The sequence below is a fragment of the Ammospiza caudacuta genome, chromosome 6 (genome assembly GCF_027887145.1).
Source record: "Ammospiza caudacuta isolate bAmmCau1 chromosome 6, bAmmCau1.pri, whole genome shotgun sequence".
NCBI lineage: Eukaryota > Metazoa > Chordata > Aves > Passeriformes > Passerellidae > Ammospiza > Ammospiza caudacuta.
The window spans coordinates 14,652,155-14,670,916 of record NC_080598.1 but is presented as its reverse complement, the minus strand read 5'-3'; the positions used below and the strand labels follow the sequence as shown (position 1 = coordinate 14,670,916).

Genomic DNA, 18,762 nt, shown 5'->3' with positions numbered 1-18,762 from the left:
TAATGTAACTTGTTTAGGAAGACAGACTGTGTTAAGGTCCTGCCCTCCATTTTTCTGCAGAAGATAGATCTTGGGCCTCTGCTCAGGACATGGAATCTGCCAAACAAATGTTGTGGAGGATTTTTGAGCAGGATTTCTTCACAGAAATTACAAATCTATGAATTACTGAAGAATATAAATTTGGATAATGTTTCATGGAGTTCTCTCTACTCTCCAAAGTGTTTGCACCCTTTTAATAAAGGAGTAATAGATAAATATAAGGCATAAGACAACAGGTGGTTCAAGTATAAACTTGAAATATACTGCTAATATTATGGTCATAATTACTTCTCATTGATTAGCCCCCTCAAAAAAAACATCCTGTACATTCAGCATTCACTTCAGCTGAACTTTCTTAGTTTGTCCAAACCCGGCTGAGCTGCCTAACTGGAACACCCTGAATTTATCCCTTGTGTTAGCAGCTGTTTTGCTCAAGACACTTCTCTGGAGCCAGAACTAAGCCCTGGTTGGACAGTGCTGCCTTGTAGTTCCTTGGCACTGTCACAGAATTTTATTTTATTTGCCCCAGAGTGTCCATGCTCTTTTTCCTCACTGCAGTTCTTAAAAATTTTCTTAATTTTTAATATCTTTACCTACTACATCTGAATAATGAAAATACATGCATCTTCTTGGATAGTCCTAAAAAACCCTGCAAGTTTGATCTTTTGCTCTCTTCTTTTCTATCCTAACTCAATGCCTGATGCCACAAAACCTTGTACTCAGGTGTTGGTACCAAGTAATTTCTCTCTAAATCCTGAAGGTTTTTAAACATGAGCAGTTCAAACTTTGATAAAGCATCTAGAGCATAAAACTGTTTATAAAGCTGTGAATGTTTTGATGAATGAGTTCATCCTCCTTAAACTGAAGTACAAGGCAATTCCTTTGGGAAAAACACTTCAGTCTTTCTGTAATCAATGGTATGAACAGCATTCATTTTCAAAATGATGAATCTTGTTTTCCCTAGATTTTTATTTTGATAGTATTACAGATTGATCAATATCTTTCCAGCTCCTTTGGGTTGGGATTTTTAAAAAATGCTTCTTTTGTGTGAAGACTGAAATGAAATCCTGGCAGTGGAATTTGCCATTTCTCTCCAGTTAGTCATGCTGCTTCTGAAGGTGCAGTGTTTCCACTGACCTGAATTGGGCTCCAGGGAATTCCCTTTGCATTACCCGTGCAAACCTCTCCTGTAAGCTGTAATTTAATTACTAGTCATGGTCCCATGTCCTTTTCATGACCTTATTTGTGGAGAGCCATGGACTTGGATACAGGTGGATCCCTGTGAAGGAGTTCTGGATGCCACTGCAGAAGAGTTGAGGCCAGAAAGCCAAAGGGAGTGACTGGAGTGTGTGGAGTGTGTGGATCACTCCACACACACACGTTGCTCACAGCTCTGTGAGGCAGCTCAGGCACAGATCAGACTGTGAGCGTAGAGTGTTCTGATCCAGTGGCTGGGTGGGAATTTCTGCCCCCAGAGAGTGAAGATGGAAAAATAAACCTCAGAGGCAGAGGGCAAAGCCCCCTGGGGTGTGTTGGTGGTGACTTAGCATGTATGGTTTGTGTTATTGAAGGATGGTATTTTTAAAAGATGTGCAAGCACCCAGTATGAGCTGCAAATTGTCTTATAAAATTAACAATGACGTTTGGTAGAAGGCTTAGTCAGTACTCATTTTAGCCTAATGAATAAATGGGGGTTTTGTTCAGTTTTGAGGGGTTCTTATGTAGGCTGGTGAGGGAGGGTAGAATTGTGGTGAAAATGGGCTGTGCTCAGTATGAGACACTGATGAGATCTGATTTCTCTAGGTGTTGCTGAAGGTGCTGTATCAGTACAAGGAAAAGCAGTACATGGCTCCTAGAGTTCTGCAGCAAACACTAAATTACATCAATCAAGGAGTGTCTCATGCAGTCACCTGGAGGAATCTGAAACCTCATATTCAAGTAAGCCATTTTTGGGGTTTAATACTTACATGACTCAGGAGTACATTAGTCAGTCTACTGTAGAGTGTTTCCAGCCTTGCTACAATTCACATTTTAGGCACTTTTCTTATAAATTGCTGGTGGAAAGCGTTTAAGGCAGTTTAATGAAGGTTACCTTGAAACATGAGCAAAGCCACTAATTTATTGCTGTCTCTCCTTTGTGCTTTAATTTATTAAAGATTACAATCTAACACAGCATATTTGGAGATGGTGTTAGCTGCTGAATTTATGGCATTAAATCATCTCCACGTGCCATTATCCAAAGCCAGTCTAGTATCTTGTGTTGTGTTGTAACTCTGCCTAAACACAAAAGATGTGCTTCTTTGTAAAGTGCCACATAAATCCACTCTAAATCCAAATAGCTTTAGAATGTTACTGACAGGATGGAGAAAATCTGTAAAATACAGGACAGAATACAGAGATTGATTTAGTAGTGCTAACCTGCTTTCAATCTCTTTATTCCAGGGAATCATCCAAGATGTTATTTTCCCATTGATGTGCTATACAGATGCTGATGAAGAGCTTTGGCAAGAAGATCCATATGAATATATCCGCATGAAATTTGGTGAGCCTTTGAAATCTACTCATGTTAAAAAATGGTTTCACGCAAAGGATGGGATTTTATGGAGTGTTTTTGTGAAAACAGGTGGATTTAATCTTAAAAAAAAGAGAGAAACACAGTGTATTAACCAAATAGAAGAAGTTGGACGTATTGGTGGAAAGGAGAGAGGATACAACAGTCAGCAGTGGCACAGGAGTGAAAGTATTTCATTTGTCAAACAGTCCTGGTCTTGCTAGCAACAACCACATAAATTTAATGTCATTTAGAGGTTGTGCCATAAACAGCTAATATTTCAGGCCCGGGATTTCTTGGGGAATTTCACCCATGGCACAGTTCAGAGCAGATTTACCCCAGTGGTAAATGACACATTATGGAGTAAGCCTGGCATTCCAGACTTGTCCCATTTCACCTCCTGTGCTCTGCTACTTTAGTTGGGGTTTATTCTATATCTGTCATTCAGTCCTCTGAGGTTGGGAACAAACAAAAATACTTCAGACTCCTTGAACAAATTCTTCCCTTCACCATGGAATATTTATGTGGCTAGAACAAGGAATCTTGAGGGGTTTGGGAGTTTTTATCCCTCAGGTCAGAGGCATACCTGTAAACACTACAGGTATTGCACAAGGCTCTGATAATCCTCTTCTGCAGAGAAATGAGAAACAGAGCATTTTTTAACACAATTAATTCTGTGTGCTGGCCTGTAGAGCAAATAACATCCATGTCCAAACTTGACTGTTGTGTCTGCTTCTACTGTTGAAAAAGATTTATCTTAAAAATAAGAGACCGAGAACTTCAAATTAGACATGTAGAGGCAGTCATCATGAAAAATATAACCCATATGTATCCAACCACATGTTACTCTTTGGTCTTGGAATATCTTGGAATATAACCACCTGAAGGGTGCTCTTTTTTCATATTAAATACATTAGAATCATGAACTGTAGTAAAGGACTGGTATTATAATTGTTACAATGTTATTTAACAGATGTATTTGAAGACTTCATTTCTCCAACAACTGCTGCTCAGACATTATTGTTTACATCGTGTAGTAAAAGGAAAGAGGTAAGTTGTTCAAGGATTATACTGAAATACCACCAGCTAAATTCAGTTTATTTGCTGAAAGAGCTGTTAATAAAAGTTTTATTTTTCTGCTCTCATATTTGAAATTCCAAATTTATTTTACACTGGTCTATTTATGGTTTTTTGTATTTGCAAATTCCCCTAGGACCCATTCTTGACAGAATATTGTGTGTTTATTACAAAGACACAAAACATTGCCCACATTCCAGGCTTGCAGCAGGCTGTTAGATATTGTAGCATTTCAGAGCACAGGGAATGGTACCTGGGTGATTGACTGGAATCCTGTGACTGACCTTACATGTAATCTAGGTCCTGCAGAAGACAATGGGCTTTTGTTATCAAATCCTCACGGAGCCAAATGCTGATCCTCGCAAGAAGGATGGTGCTTTACATATGATTGGTTCTTTGGCTGAAATTCTCCTAAAAGTAAGCAGAACAAATCTAGTAGTTCTTTTCATGCTTTTTTTTTTGCCCCTCCTATGGTATTTCTAACATATAGTGCCTTAGAAGAAATGCACATAGCCCAGAGTTCACAAGTTTCTGAATTGCTGCCAGTTTTTTTTTAAGCTGTTGAACTTAATTGTTTTGGGTTTAATGTCAGCTTAATTACTTAATTACCGAAGTTTTATAGGTCATGTTCAAGTTCAGTTATTAAGTTCCTTTTTAAGTTCTGTGCTTCTGGTGAGAATTACTACACCATTTCTGTGCTTCACTTAATTAAATTCCCTTTTTGTGGAAGAAAGGAAAAAAGTGCTTCCAGTGAGAGGCTGTTTATTTAATGACTGGGTTTTGTGTCTAGAAGAGAGGAAATAAAATGAAATTAAAGATGTTACTTGGTCAAAATGGTAGCAAAATACATGCATGGCATGGACTTGTATTTGGACCACAGCTCTAAGCACTTTCCCTGACCATTTTTCCTTTTGGTGACAATGTGCTGCCAACAGAAAGGTGCCTCTTGGGGTCAAAAAATGGCTGGGGAGAAAGGTGTCACTATTGTGACTGAAAATTTTAAAAATCCTAGTAGGACCCAATTTCATTACTAATATAGGAGATCATTGTTCCATAATTGACTTAAAAAAGGGATAAGTGAAAAGTCTGAGGGTTTGTCACATTCTTCACTCTTCATCATGTGTGACTTTTTTAATGGGATAGAAATACATGTTTATATGAAGTTTAAAACTGATGTGCTTCCTTTCATATTTTGACAGAAAAAGATCTATAAGGATCAGATGGAATATATGTTGCAGAATCATGTGTTCCCTCTCTTCAGCAGTGAGCTGGGTTACATGAGAGCTCGGGTAAGAAAGTGTGGCCTTTACTGAGATACACTGTTCCAACTGAGGAATTCGGAAATCTGCAACTTCTTCCTTCCCACAGATGCTCCCTTTCTGCACCTTTTCTATAAAAAATTGTACACCTTTTCCAGGGATGGGTACTCATTTTTACATGTGTAGTTCTGGAATGGCTGCAGCGCTGTGTGCACAGTTTCCCATCTGTGGCTGGTGGTAGGGTCTGTGTGTGTTTTGCACACAGACTGTACTGCTCACACAAAACCTGTGGCCAAAGATGAACCTGAGATCATAGTACTGGTTTAGTGATGTCTGCAAGACAGCCTCCCACTGACCAGCCTCCACACTCTCAGACATCTTCATCCCTGACAACTCTTACAGTATCTTTATTCATCAGGAGTTGCACCTCAGATTCAATTATTTTTGTAGGTTATGGGTATACAATCCTCTTTGTAGCTTTTGCAACTCTGAATTTCTTCACTGTTTTTTTTCAGGCTTGCTGGGTTCTTCATTATTTCTGTGAAGTTAAATTTAAAAGTGACCAGAATCTCCAGACAGCCTTAGAACTCACGAGAAGGTGTCTGATAGATGATAGGGAAATGCCTGTGAAAGTGGAAGCTGCAATAGCTCTTCAAGTTCTCATCAGTAATCAAGAGAAAGGTAGGAGCCTTTTCTTACAGCAAGCTTTAATGGAATAGGTGTTAATTTTGTGATGTTCAGGCAGACTTGTTCTTTTTTTCCCTGATGTTAATTTTCCTCTTGCAGTTGTAACTTGTAATCATTTACTCTAATTTTTCAGCTAGAAAGGTTTTATTTTTTAAAATAAATTTCATTTTAACATTATAAGACATTATGATTATGAAAACACTGTAAACAAGAGCTTCATGGTACAGTAAATCCAGTTTTATAGCACCTAATAATTGAATCAGAAATACAGTGGCAATATCTGTCTTGGCATATATTCATTCATGTTAAAATTTAAAGGAAAAAAACAATCCTGATCCAGGCAGGTTTTACTTGGCTTAGTATTCCTGAAGCTGGCATAAAAGCCGCAAAGCAAACATAATCTATATATTTAATACTTCAGGTAATTTGACAAAGGTGTATATGTACCCATCCCCATTCAATTAACATTTGCATTGATCAGTAATGTTGCATTTTATTAATTCAGACCACAGTGCTCTGGTTTTCATACTTTAATTTCAATCCTCTTGTTATATATTATTAAAATTTGTTCTGAATGGTAGTATTGCTACAATGATTTATTCTACTCATGGTTTTGGTGTGTTAATGCTGAAGCAGTAAATAAAGTTATTTGAGATGTAGGTTCTTAAACTGATCTGTGGTTTTCTAAGAATGTTAATTCAAACATTCCACCTGTTTTACAGCTAAAGAATATATTACTCCATTCATTAGACCTGTAATGCAAGCTTTGCTTCATATTATAAGAGAGACTGAAAATGATGATCTTACTAATGTGATTCAGAAGATGATCTGTGAATATAGTGAAGAAGTTACCCCAATTGCAGTAGAAATGACACAGCATTTGGTGAGACTTTACAGTGGCTTGGGAAGATCTTTAATATGGGAAAGATTGATATTTAAAATTGATAGTTGAGTATGACCATCAATTAATAGCTGTTGTTACTCCAGTCTAAGTGCATTGATACAAGTAATTTTCTTCTACATTTAGACAGTGTTTCATCAGAAGTGGCTTCATAACTTACACTGAGTAGAAATTTCTCTAAGAGCAATTCTAGAAATGTTTGTGAAATCTTTGCATATTTTCTCCTGATAGTGGTAATAATGAAATTGGTAGCACATTTTAGGTAGTCTCTAAAATGTCACTTAGGTTGTCTGCTTTAAAATATTAAATGAAAGAGTAAATTTTAAATTAAAAGTTTGGTGCGAAAATAAAGTTGAATCTGCAGGAGAAATTCAGAGCTTGAATGGCCATATCTAGCAAGTTGTATTAATGTTTGCAAAAGCAGAGGTCAGCTCAGTGCTTCCCTATTAAAGGCCTTGGAGTTCAAATGGAATTGTTAGTGTGTCCTGTCTGGGAATGCCTGCCAAGTGTTGTGGTCTAGTTCAGCTGCTGAGGAAACCTTGTGTCAGAAGAATTTACCAAGGGAAGATGTATTCTTTTGCATGGGACATCATGTCATTTACATATTTTTATTCAGGAGTAGATAATGGGTAAAGAGAGCTCCAATGGTTTAACATCCAAATTTTATTATCCCGAGAAGAAATTCTGGAGCAGAGCAGTCACCTTCTATTATTTGTACACATTTTCTCAGCAGAAGTCCTTCTGAAATTGTGCATGGTGCCAGACTTTCACAATTCAATGACATATTTATGAGTTGTTCTGCTATTACTTGCAGGCAATGACATTTAACCAGGTAATCCAGACTGGTCCAGATGAAGAGGGCAGTGATGACAAAGCAGTGACAGCAATGGGAATCTTGAATACTATTGATACACTTCTCAGTGTAGTTGAAGATCACAAGGAAGTAAGTAAAAATGACTTTAAAGCTGATATGTATGGTGTAAGAACAATGTAAGTCTTTTATAGTCCTAGCATCGTTACATGAAAAACTGTCCTTTTGGCCAAAAAGATATTAGAACAGAAAGTAGTGAAGTACTTACCATGTAGCCAAGTTGTAGAAGAGTGGGTCACTTTTCTAATGCAATGTATGCAGTAATAGAGCATAAATGTTGCCACAGCATTTCCCATAAGAATCCAGCTTCTTGTTCACACAGTAGAAGCAATGTGTCTGTAGCAGGTGGAGCTCTGTCAGCTCAGCTGGGAACACACGTCGGATTTGATGAGGTCTGCCCTTCAAACAAAGCACATAAAGGTTCACATAGCTGCAAACATTGACTCTGCTGCCTGGGTTTGCTCTCTGGGACAGAATCGATGTGGGTAAATACAGCTCCTGTGGCTGTGCTCGGAGATGGGGATTTCACCTGCCCCATCTGCCCTGGAGAATTTTCCTCTGGGATTAAAACTTCTGTCATTTGGTTTTGGTGTACTGAATGGAGTCACTTCTGTCCAGAGTACAGCCAGTTTCAAAAGATGCTATTTCTGATTAAAATCTTTCTTGACAAAGTCAGCTACAGGCTTTTAATAAACACATTATAGTTTTTTAGTGACTAAAAAGTTCAGTAATAAGCTGTAGAGCTCTGAAGGCTTCACTAAAGAAGCAGCATCAGATTCCCAAGGGAATTCCCAAGAATTCAGTGCTGCCACACTAAGGACCAGCTCAGTTGCTAGAGCTGCTTGTACTTGTTTCTGTCAGCAAATCTTTGCCTTCTAAATTAAAAGTCTGTGTAATGATATGCTAGTCCTGAGGAACTCAGTTTGAAAATGTTGACCAGTAAACATTTATGTTTAGAGACATCTCCCACAGGATGACCAGTGTTCCAAGAGATATGGTATTTAGCAAGTTAGGTTCAAATCCTGTTCTGCATAGCTAAAACCAGAAACTCAGCCTTTACTTGTCCCTGTGCAAGGTGAGTGCCCTCAACAGGTTAATGACTGTTTTGTTAGCTATTCCATGGACTAATAGATACTAATTGGCAACATTGACTGAATCTGTAGGACCAGCATTTACACTGGTGGTCTCCATACCATATGAACATCCTAAGCTAGGTTTGGGAAGTGGTTTGGTATCTAGGATTTTTTTGGAGGGTTTTTTTTGGGGGGTTTTGGTTTTTTTTGTTTTGGTTTTTTTTTTTTTTTTCTGAGATAGGAAATACCTCCTGTGATTTCAATTGTTTACTCCTTTTATATATAAATATTTGCTCACAGTGTTTTAATGGGACTGAGCTGGTGCAGAGGGTTAGTCAGGCTTTTCTTTTTAAAGGATTCCCTGTAACGAGAGTCTTCCAGTACTCAAAAACCACCTTGTATTGAAAGCTATCTTGCATATCCTTAGCTGAGTGCTGAGCACAGCTGAGCTGTGCTCTTACACATTTAGTGCTCTAAAATGTGAGGCATTTCTGATAGTTCTTAAAAACTATATTGTATATACAGAAGCTGCTTTGACAAATTTTAGAATGTGTTTCATTTCAACTCCAAAGTATTGAAAACAGTCATTACCTGTTCTTTTTGATTTTATTTTTTCAGATTACCCAGCAGCTGGAAGGGATCTGTTTGCAAGTGATTGGAACAGTTTTGCAGCAGCATGTATTAGGTATCTGTACTTCACCTGGCTTACTTTCAGAAGTGCATGGCATTGGCATGCTATTTACCTAGATTCTGTTTGTTTTAGAGTTCTACGAGGAGATCTTTTCCTTGGCTCATAGTCTGACCTGCCAACAGGTTTCTGCACAAATGTGGCAGCTTCTTCCTCTTGTGTTTGAAGTCTTCCAGCAGGATGGTTTTGATTATTTTACTGGTAAGTAATGTAAATAAATCAGGGAGCCAGAGGGTTTCTTGGATGCAATTTCAGCCATACAATGAATTGCATCATGATTGGAATCTTAGGAAAACACTCAAGTGAGGTTACACTTGAAATATTTTTATTTTGCTGTTGCTGCTACCAGACTTGTTTTGCTAAGGCACCTATGACTTGCAGGCTTACCCTGGCAAGCATTAAGCAAGAACTGTAATTATTAATACACAGATTTCAACCTGATTTTAATAGCACACAGATGATACCTAACTGTGATCATCCTTCTTTTTAACACAGATATGATGCCTCTCTTGCATAATTATGTGACTGTTGATACAGATACACTTCTGTCAGACACAAAATATCTTGAAATGATCTACAGTATGTGCAAGAAGGTGAGTAGATTCCTGTGTGGTAACAAAACCTGCCATCTCTGAAGAAATAACCATGTTAAACTGGGTAGTTTTTCCCACAGCAGCTTTTGACTTCTGCTCTTTAAAGCATTTTGCCATCTAATAACCTCTAAGATTCCTGAAATTAACTAAGTTATTGCAGAGAAATTTAAAGAGATTGCATCAAAATTTCAGATACATGCTTTTGGCAGAAGGGAAAAAGAAATCCTACACAACAAAAGCAGAATAAACAAAGCAGGTTTGGTGCAATACACTTTGTGCATAAGGGCATGCAAGACAGATTGCAAAAGGTAGGTGGATTCTTCCATCTGGGATTTGTAGCCTCCCCATGGCCAGGATACACATGCTGCATGTGTGCTGAAGGTCTGACACCTGTGTGCTAAAGAAGTGTGCAGGGATGGAAGGTAAAGGCACAGGAATGGGAGGTTGTTTTCCCAAGTTTGTGCCCTGTCAGTGGTGAAAGCTGGGAGCAGAATGCAGTAGGTCTGACTCTGTCCAGGCACTTTTGGGCAGGGTTTCTGTCTTTTAATTTGTATTACTGGGCTTTTTTGTCCAGCCAAATTCTAGAATATACAGCTTTCCAGAGTGTTAGCACTATTGAGGAAAGGAATACTTTTTTATAAGATATGTGTTAATGCTTTACCATCTCTAATAGTAATATGTGGAGATTTCAGATTTCCACTCCTGGATATGGGGTGTGGTGTCTATGTAAGAGCTTTGGTGAACTGTCAGCTGTGCTGCCCATGGTATTTCCTGAGTAATTCTTTTGAAGATGTTTAAATATTACAGTGAATAACTATTTTAGTATTTTATGAATACTAGTGAATAACTCTTGCCAGCCTTTGTTTGAAAATAAGTTGCAGGCAGGTCACTTGGGGTGTTTGTAATTTCTTGGAATCTTATATATAAAATTAGCCTGTCGTGACTGCTTAGTGATTGGTGTTAGCTGAGCACAGTGGATTTTTAACACAGGTTTTAGGTATTCCATGGCCTTCCACTAGATAGCCCATTTTTGTAAATAAAACTTCTACAAAATTCAGTACATTGATGGATAAGTAAAGTTTTTCTTTCGTTTCTGGAAGTAATCCTTGGCAAAATGGCAGCTGATGCTTTTACTGTAACTGTGGTAGGCTCAGCATCCATAGAGCTCTTGAATATTTGTACATTTGGTTTGTTTTGCCCAATTCCAGCAGTTTCCAGTCCCTGGTTGTCACACTGAGCCATTGCTATAGATCTGGCTGCTTCACTGATGGCTGTTAATGCTGGCATTGTTAGAGGGGTAAATTCATACCAGCTTTTCAAAGCAAAGCAGTGTATAGAGAATACTCCTTGAGGGGATACACCACCAGTAATGGCTGTGCTTCAGGTCCTTACAGGAGTTGCTGGAGAAGATGCAGAATGTCATGCAGCAAAGCTGTTAGAAGTAATTATTCTTCAGTGTAAAGGGCGTGGCATTGATCAGGTTGGTAATGACTTTAGTTGCTAAAACTAATACTTTTAAAATATTTATCGTGTAGTGTGAATTGATTATGTGTTAAGATAAGTTTTGTTACGCGCACTTCATGTGGTGCAACTGATAATCCTGTCAGTGTTACTCACTGACAGCACTGCAGAGTTCCTGCATGCTTTGGCTCCAGAGTTTAGGACACTGCAAAACTGGTGTTTTTATGAGTCTGGAAGAGTGCCACCCCAGGAGCCTCTTGGTTCTAAAAAGTCAATTAATTTCATTCTAAGTTAATTCTAGTGAATATTTAATGAAAATTATTCTGTCAACCTCATAGCTTTGAAATGATGAAGAATGAAAATGAAGTTCCTAGAATCCAAATCAATATAATAGAGGGACCAGGGACTTCATTATGTACATATGGCAGTTGAAATTTGAGAGATAAATAAGTTGGTTTTTCTGGACTTTGTCGTGTACACATTTTCTCTATTTTCCATTTTAAGGAAAATGGAAAAAATTTTATACAAGATTATAGAACCAAAAGTTAGATTTGCTGTGCAGGATGTCACAAAATCCATGTGATTAAATATTTTCACATTTTCATTTCATCTTTGTATCTGACTTCTGCTGGCAATTCAAAATGACTCAGTTTTATGCCATCTGTGTTTATGTGCCACACTGTTGAAGTACAGAATGACAAGTTTTATTTTTGATCACTGAGTGTGAATGTTCTCACTGTCCAGTGCATCCCCTTGTTTGTGGAAGCTGCCTTGGAGAGACTGACCAGAGAAGTGAAAACCAGTGAGCTGCGAACCATGTGCCTCCAGGTTGCCATAGCTGCTTTGTACTACAATCCTCATTTACTATTAAACACCTTGGAAAATCTTCGTTTCCCCAATAACGTGGAGCCTGTCACCAATCACTTCATAACTCAGTGGCTTAATGATGTGGACTGTTTCCTGGGGTAAGTGCTTGTACTTCTGGAGATGATTCTCTGTGGTACACCTGTGTATGACCTGCTTGGAAATCCTGACAAAACTTGCAACTGTTCTACTCTTCTGTTTTGTAGACTCCATGACAGAAAGATGTGCGTCCTTGGCTTGTGTGCTCTTATTAATCTGGAGCAAATACCACAGGTTTTAAATCAAGTTGCTGGGCAGATCCTGCCAGCTTTTATCCTATTATTTAATGGTTTGAAAAGAGCATATGCCTGTCATGCAGAGCATGAAAATGACAGTGATGATGATGATGAAGCTGAAGAAGATGAGGAAACAGGTATGGAGACAGAACCTTGGATGTTATTTTGTATGTTTCATTTTTTTCTGATGGAGATACTGAGTTCCTTTGTGAAATTATTCTGAGTACTCTAATTCCAAAAATGAAGCACTCCAGTAGAACACTGGACATCTTTTGACAACTTTTAAGTAAATCTGTATAGTATATATAGTGCACAGTATATTTTACTTTCCACTCCCTCTTAAAATCTGACCTCATCCAGGGCAGAGTTAGGAGAGCTCCCCCCTTTCCAGTCTGCACAGTATTGTTACCGCTTCCACTGCCTGTTTTACCTAATTAGCCACATTTCTAAAGTATTGTTCTTGACATTTTCAATATAAACTTTTGTTTGTTTATAATTAACTCAGATGAGCTTGGGAGTGATGAAGATGACATTGATGAAGATGGTCAAGAATATCTTGAAATTCTAGCAAAACAGGCAGGTGAAGATGGAGATGATGAAGACTGGGAAGAAGATGATGCTGAAGAGACTGCTTTGGAAGGTTATTCCACAATTATTGATGATGAAGATAACCCTGTTGATGAATATCAAATATTTAAAACAATTTTTCAGAGTAAGTAACTGTATTTCTTTTCCCAGCCAACAAGTTACATTTCAGCTTTAGTGTACACTGTTGTTAACTAGAACCTGTTCAAAACTTCCAAACAGGCTTTCCAATATGGGCTTGAACCATTTCTTTCTTTGGAAAGGAGATGCCATTGTTAAATCTCTCTAGCAGAGGGAGTTGCTTAAATGAATTTATAGTGGTAGGGAAGAGGTCAGAAGCTGTACTAGTGTTTAAGTGTCTTGAGTTATGTAACCATAACAGAACATGACTCTGATGAAAAGGGCAGTGAGTGAGTAAGGTTGGAGCTGTAGAACATTTTAATCAGCACTTTCCTTTTGCTTGTGTTTTGTGTGTGCTGCAGCAATTCAGAACCGTAACCCTGCGTGGTACCAGGCTTTGACACAGGGCCTGAGCGAGGAGCAGAGGAAGCAGCTGCAGGACATCGCCACCCTGGCGGACCAGCGGCGGGCAGCACACGGTACTCACACCTCACACACACTGCCTCACTGCCTCCTGCGCTGCCCTGCCCTGCCCTGGGGGGCCCAAGGAGCATCAGAGTGACACTGAGGATGATGGTGATGGTGTGCTCAAGGAGCACAGCACAGAACAGGCCTTGCAGTCAAGCCTGACAATGGCTCCATCAGAACAGGGTTGTTAGAAAGCTCTTAGAATTGCCAGTCTCCATGCACAAACTGGGTGGCAAAACCACAGGTGAGAGGAGTGCTAGAAACACCTGGGAGGCAGCCAAGGAAATAAAAGCATATTTGTCCTCATTTCTTAGACTTGAAAACAATTTATTTGATTACCTGAAGATAGTTGAACTCCAGGTACGTTAACAAACACATCAAGTGGCTGATGAATGATTTCCTGAGATGTCACATAGTCCAAATGGGATAGACAAGGATTCTGTGGGTAGGAGAATACTAAATTATCAAAGTAGTACCATCTGTAAAGCAACATCATTAAGCCTATTAAATATTACATAGAATAGGGATTTTTAAATCTTTATTCAGTTTATATTTTTTTTTCTTTTTTCCTAGGTTTTCACTTTGGAGCATAAGCCAATATATGTAACTCTTAAGTCAAGACTGCATGTTGAGGGATCAGTCCAGCCTCATATCCTGTGTCTTAGTGAGCAGCAGTTGCTACAGCTGTTTCAAAACAGAAATTCATAATTTTTTTATAAATATATTGGTAGTAAGAATATACCAGCCTCATATAATCTTAGTGAGCGGTTGCTACAGATGTTACAAAAGAGAAATTCATAAATTTTTCAGTGAAAATATTGGTAGTAAGAATACACATTTAATAAGTGCTTTTTATGAGAGAGCAGCCTAAATCACCTCACAAAGCTTGTTTGGGTCCAGAATGATCCAGTTTTAATGATTATAAAATACAGTTTCACTGTGACTCCTGTCAAGCAGTAGACATTTTTGATGTAATTTTATACTACTGCATTTTATGGAGACAAAAGAATTTTGAGGTGTATGTTTAGTTGGTTGTTTTTTTTGTACTGTTTTTTCAGAGAAGTTGTTAAGTTTAACTTAAGCAACCAGATCCCTATGGGAAATTCTTGCCTACTATGACAGCACACTGATACTACATTTAGGCTACTTACCACACATGGGGACATCCTGCTAGAAGGATTTGAAATACAGTTCTCCCTTATTAATATACTTTAGAAGAATTTCCATATGCTGAGAGATTTGTCTTCTGTGGAGCTGTGAGGGATTCTCCCCCCATGTTCCATTAGCCATGGCAACATCTTTGTGGCTTGTTTCCAAAGAAACAGCCAAAATGCACATTTGCCAGATAATATGAGCTGACCTGCATTCCCAGAGAGATTGCAACTGTTTTGATTTAGGAGAAAGCTCTAAGACCAACATAAGGCATTAATAAGTTGTTGTTATCTTGGGAATAATACAAGCCACCTTCTGCATTATCTAGAGTGTAGTAAAGGTAAAACCTAAATTACCAACCTGATTTTCAGTTGTCCATGTATTCGAGCTTGTTAAAACCAGTTTACAGTAATCTCTGTCCTACAGCAGTGTTTGAAGGATGGTAAAACCAGACACCACAGCAATCACTGGTAGTTACAGTGATGGATTTGTGCACCTCACATGTCTAAAGATCTTAAGTTCTGGTTGAAAATGAAAAGTGATGAACTCGGTAGTTTTCTCTCAGAATTAGGTTTTGTGGTCTAGTAACCTAAAGTCCAAATGACCTGCTTGGCTAGCAGCATGTGTAAAAAGGCTTTTTCTGTTGCTTCAGTGGTGATTTCTGCTTATATTGTTGAATTGAGATAGGAACACCAAAAATGTAGCAAATATCTGTGTACTGCTTTGTTGCATGTGCTCTGTTACTGATTAGACTGCAGAGTCTGTTGATGTTAACCAGAAAGAATTGTGTGCCTGTTACCAAGTATATAAGTGCAGTATTCTTTCTGTTTCTGAAGTAGAGTCATGTCCAGAAGCTAAAGTGTGGGCTTTTTAAGGTACAAATTCCTGAAAGCATGGTGGTAACAATACTGAGAAGTTAAAATAAGTAAATAGTCAGTCCATCTGTTCTGTGGTGCCTGGCACATGTCCACTTGTGGCTGCTGGTTCCTTGGTTGGGTATCCCCAGGTTAAACCTGTATCTCTGAGAGACTCAAAGTGGTCAGTCACAGAATCTTGGTCTGTCTTCCCCCCTACACACACTAAAACTTCTTCTGTTTTTTTGTTTTGTTTTAGAATCCAAAATGATCGAAAAGCATGGAGGATACAAATTCAATGCTCCAGTTGTGCCAACTTCATTTAATTTTGGAGGCCCTGCCCCAGGAATGAATTGAATTATCACTTTTCCTGCTACTGTGTGATTGTAGTGAAGAGCTTGTGTTCCTCCCAATAGTGGTTCCAGAACTGGTTCATGTTATCTACAACTCACTCTAAACTAATTTATAAATAGATTGGACAAAGCCCCAGAAGTGGGACCTGATCATTCAACCTGATACTGGAAAGCAAACCAGAGGTTTTTTTGAAGATAGGAAGAACCTGAATTTAAAGCTTCAAATGACACGCGTTGGAGATCGGAAATCAAGAGGGGATGTCGTGAAGGCAGCTTTTCTTTTTCTGAGGAAAAAAAACTAGACATGGGCTGCAGGACTATTTAAAATGTCTCATTTACAGTACAAGCTAGAAGGCAGACTTTAATTTTTACACCTGTGGCAGTATGAGTATTTGCCCAGTTTCTTTCCCTTTTATCCCTACTGGGTGTCTATTCTTTTAATGTAAATAAGATAAGGTAATCAGATAGCCTTACTTAATCTTCATCATTTCCATTTATCAAGATTGTTCATATGTAGAATATTGGACACTTAATGTAGCACTACATAACTGATAAATCTGTAAATGAATTAGCACTTTCATATTGAAACAAGCCTGCTAGCCTATGTACAAAAATAGCAAAATGTTTGCTGTTTATAAAAATAAAAAATAAGGGATGTATTGGGGAAAATAATTTCAAGTTATTAATTTAAAATGAACTAGCAGTTTTGTACCTGGTGACTTGGTGGTGCAGTCACCTCTGGTTGTGACTTGAATTCGGATATGTAAAAAGGGGTTAGTGATATTTCATTGCTGCTAAAGAAAAAATAGCAACACCCTCCATGTCCTTTGTTTTTTTTAAAGATCTCACTGTACGAGCTAGAAAATGGAACAAATATGTACTGTAAGCACAAAGAAAAGTTATCCTCTCTAAGGCAGGTAAATGAGACGTGAAGTTGTTAAGGTCACTTGAAGTGTATGGGTGAAACACCTCCATATGCAATCTGTAAAAAACCAGTGTCATTGGCTGATCTGGGCTATGGTACAGAAATGCAGTTTTTTTCCCCAGGTGTGCAGAATATTCTTTTTCCAGATCATGGTAGTGCAGGTGCACTACTCCTGCATTTCATTCCCCCTCTTTTTGCACTTGCAGCATTAGTGTGTGCTGTTGTCTGCCTGATCCAGACAGTGTATTTGAAGTTTTGCCAATCTTTCAGTTTTGAAGCCACAATTTTCTTCCTTCAAAGTTGCTATAGTAACTAGTATTTTAGCTAGAGAGGCAAAATACAGTTCCCTCTGGGACCACTATCAAAACCACTGTATGAAGAAGCCAGGAGGGAGAGGCTGTGAATGGGTTGGCTTAAATGCCCCCTTTTTCTTTTCTAAAAGCAAATCCATTGGCGTTTGATCTTGCCTTGAGATCATTGGTGTCAGGTCTTTTAAATCAAATGTTTGGGTTGTTTTTTTTTTTTCTTTAGGCTGTTTTTATATAAAAATGTCACCTGCTGTTACAATTGATATTAAACAAGCTACCTTAATTTAATGTAAGCCTCCAAAATTTAAATACAGGTTAAAAATAAACTGAGTTTTTATCTGTAAAAATGAAATGCACATATATATATATTATGATACTCAAAATGCAGTCTTCAGAAAATTGGTCTGTGTGGTGTGGTTTTTTGCATCAGCAGAGTAGCAGCATTTGGTGGTGCTTTGGGGTTTCCCTGCTGAGCTGCCCAGCCGCAGGCTCTGCCTGGCTCCAGCAGAGGGGGACAAGGTGGGACACGGAGCCCTGGCCCAAAGGGACACTTGCAAAGCAAAGCAGCTGAGGTGGAAAAGCCTGACTGCAGAAGCCTTGGATGGGAACATCCATCCTCTGGTGGTGTGACACCTGGGGTGGTTGCTGTGCATCCTTAGGGGCTGCACAGAGCAGAACTCGCTGGGGCTTTGTGACTGTAACTCATGGACACTTCCAGACGCGCCCCAGCCCCCAGGGAAGCTCTAGACAGGGTTTTATTTTTGTAGAAAAAGCTGACAGATGTGCTTCCAGCATGCCTTCTTGCATTGCTTGGGAACACCCAGTTTGACAAATCATTTCTGAACATCTGCTGGTTGGGTATCTGCTTACCTTCACATGCATCCTAAAAATGCATGAGAGGCTTTGAGGGCAGAGGAGCCATTCTGGGCCTCGTGGCAGAAGATGTGACAGCAGCAGTGAGAAGGCTTCATGTATAAAGCAGATGACAAAAAATAGGGGGAAATCACCAATTTTAGTGCTGTTGTCAGTTCTGGAACAATTCTATTTTACAAGTCAAGGGAAGAACTTTACCTTGGTGTGAGGAATACAGTCTTCAAGGGTGCTTTTATGTGTCACTAGACTGGCTAGCAAGGAGCATCTTTTTTAAGAATGGATCTAGAACTTTGCTTTCCTTTGCTCCAAGAAATGTATTTATATAAATTGCAAAACAATTTTGCATTGTTGTTGGTGGTGATAGCGCATTTTGTGATGCAATATATCAATTTCAGTGATACACATATGTCAAATTAAAAGCTGATCTTCCTCCTAGAACTTGCACTTATCCATTCCATTTTCAAGGATAATGCAACTCTAAAGGAAGAGCTGGGAAATTTGAAATGTTTTTTTTTCTATTATGGAAGATCTCCTTGGATTAATAAACATCTAAAGCAAATCCTTATCTTCACTTATTTCAGTGTGGTGTTTTGAATGTAGCTGTATCCTTAGAGTCCTGCTCGAGTTGCACAGCTCTCAGGTTTGTATTTCCCTCCAAAATATTCCTCCAAACAAATGTAAGGCATAACCAGAGTTCTCTTCAACTGTGTTAAATATACAAAATAGGTAGTTTTTTAAAATGCTGACATACTGGGTTAATATTTTTCCCTTAATCACTGTCTTCA

General features: G+C 38.6%; 1 protein-coding gene and 1 non-coding gene across 2 annotated transcripts in view; both read left to right on the top strand.

Moving 5' to 3' along the window:
• The window catches only part of IPO7 (importin 7), a 34,336-nt gene extending 15,919 nt beyond the window's left edge, over positions 1–18,417 (top strand). Inside the window, exons 9-25 of the mRNA XM_058806218.1 lie at positions 1,843–1,977; positions 2,482–2,581; positions 3,564–3,640; positions 3,968–4,084; positions 4,867–4,956; positions 5,442–5,607; positions 6,336–6,496; positions 7,329–7,457; positions 9,077–9,143; positions 9,222–9,347; positions 9,642–9,739; positions 11,124–11,219; positions 11,945–12,165; positions 12,271–12,476; positions 12,845–13,051; positions 13,407–13,523; positions 15,778–18,417. Coding sequence (XP_058662201.1) covers positions 1,843–1,977; positions 2,482–2,581; positions 3,564–3,640; positions 3,968–4,084; positions 4,867–4,956; positions 5,442–5,607; positions 6,336–6,496; positions 7,329–7,457; positions 9,077–9,143; positions 9,222–9,347; positions 9,642–9,739; positions 11,124–11,219; positions 11,945–12,165; positions 12,271–12,476; positions 12,845–13,051; positions 13,407–13,523; positions 15,778–15,875 — 2,211 coding nt within the window. The 3' untranslated portion in view covers positions 15,876–18,417. The remainder of the gene's footprint in view (positions 1–1,842; positions 1,978–2,481; positions 2,582–3,563; positions 3,641–3,967; positions 4,085–4,866; positions 4,957–5,441; positions 5,608–6,335; positions 6,497–7,328; positions 7,458–9,076; positions 9,144–9,221; positions 9,348–9,641; positions 9,740–11,123; positions 11,220–11,944; positions 12,166–12,270; positions 12,477–12,844; positions 13,052–13,406; positions 13,524–15,777) is intronic.
• LOC131559581 (small nucleolar RNA SNORA23) lies at positions 5,126–5,306 on the top strand. The gene has a single exon (XR_009274907.1). It is a non-coding gene; the product is annotated as a small nucleolar RNA SNORA23 (small nucleolar RNA).
• Positions 18,418–18,762: the final 345 nt, after the last annotated feature.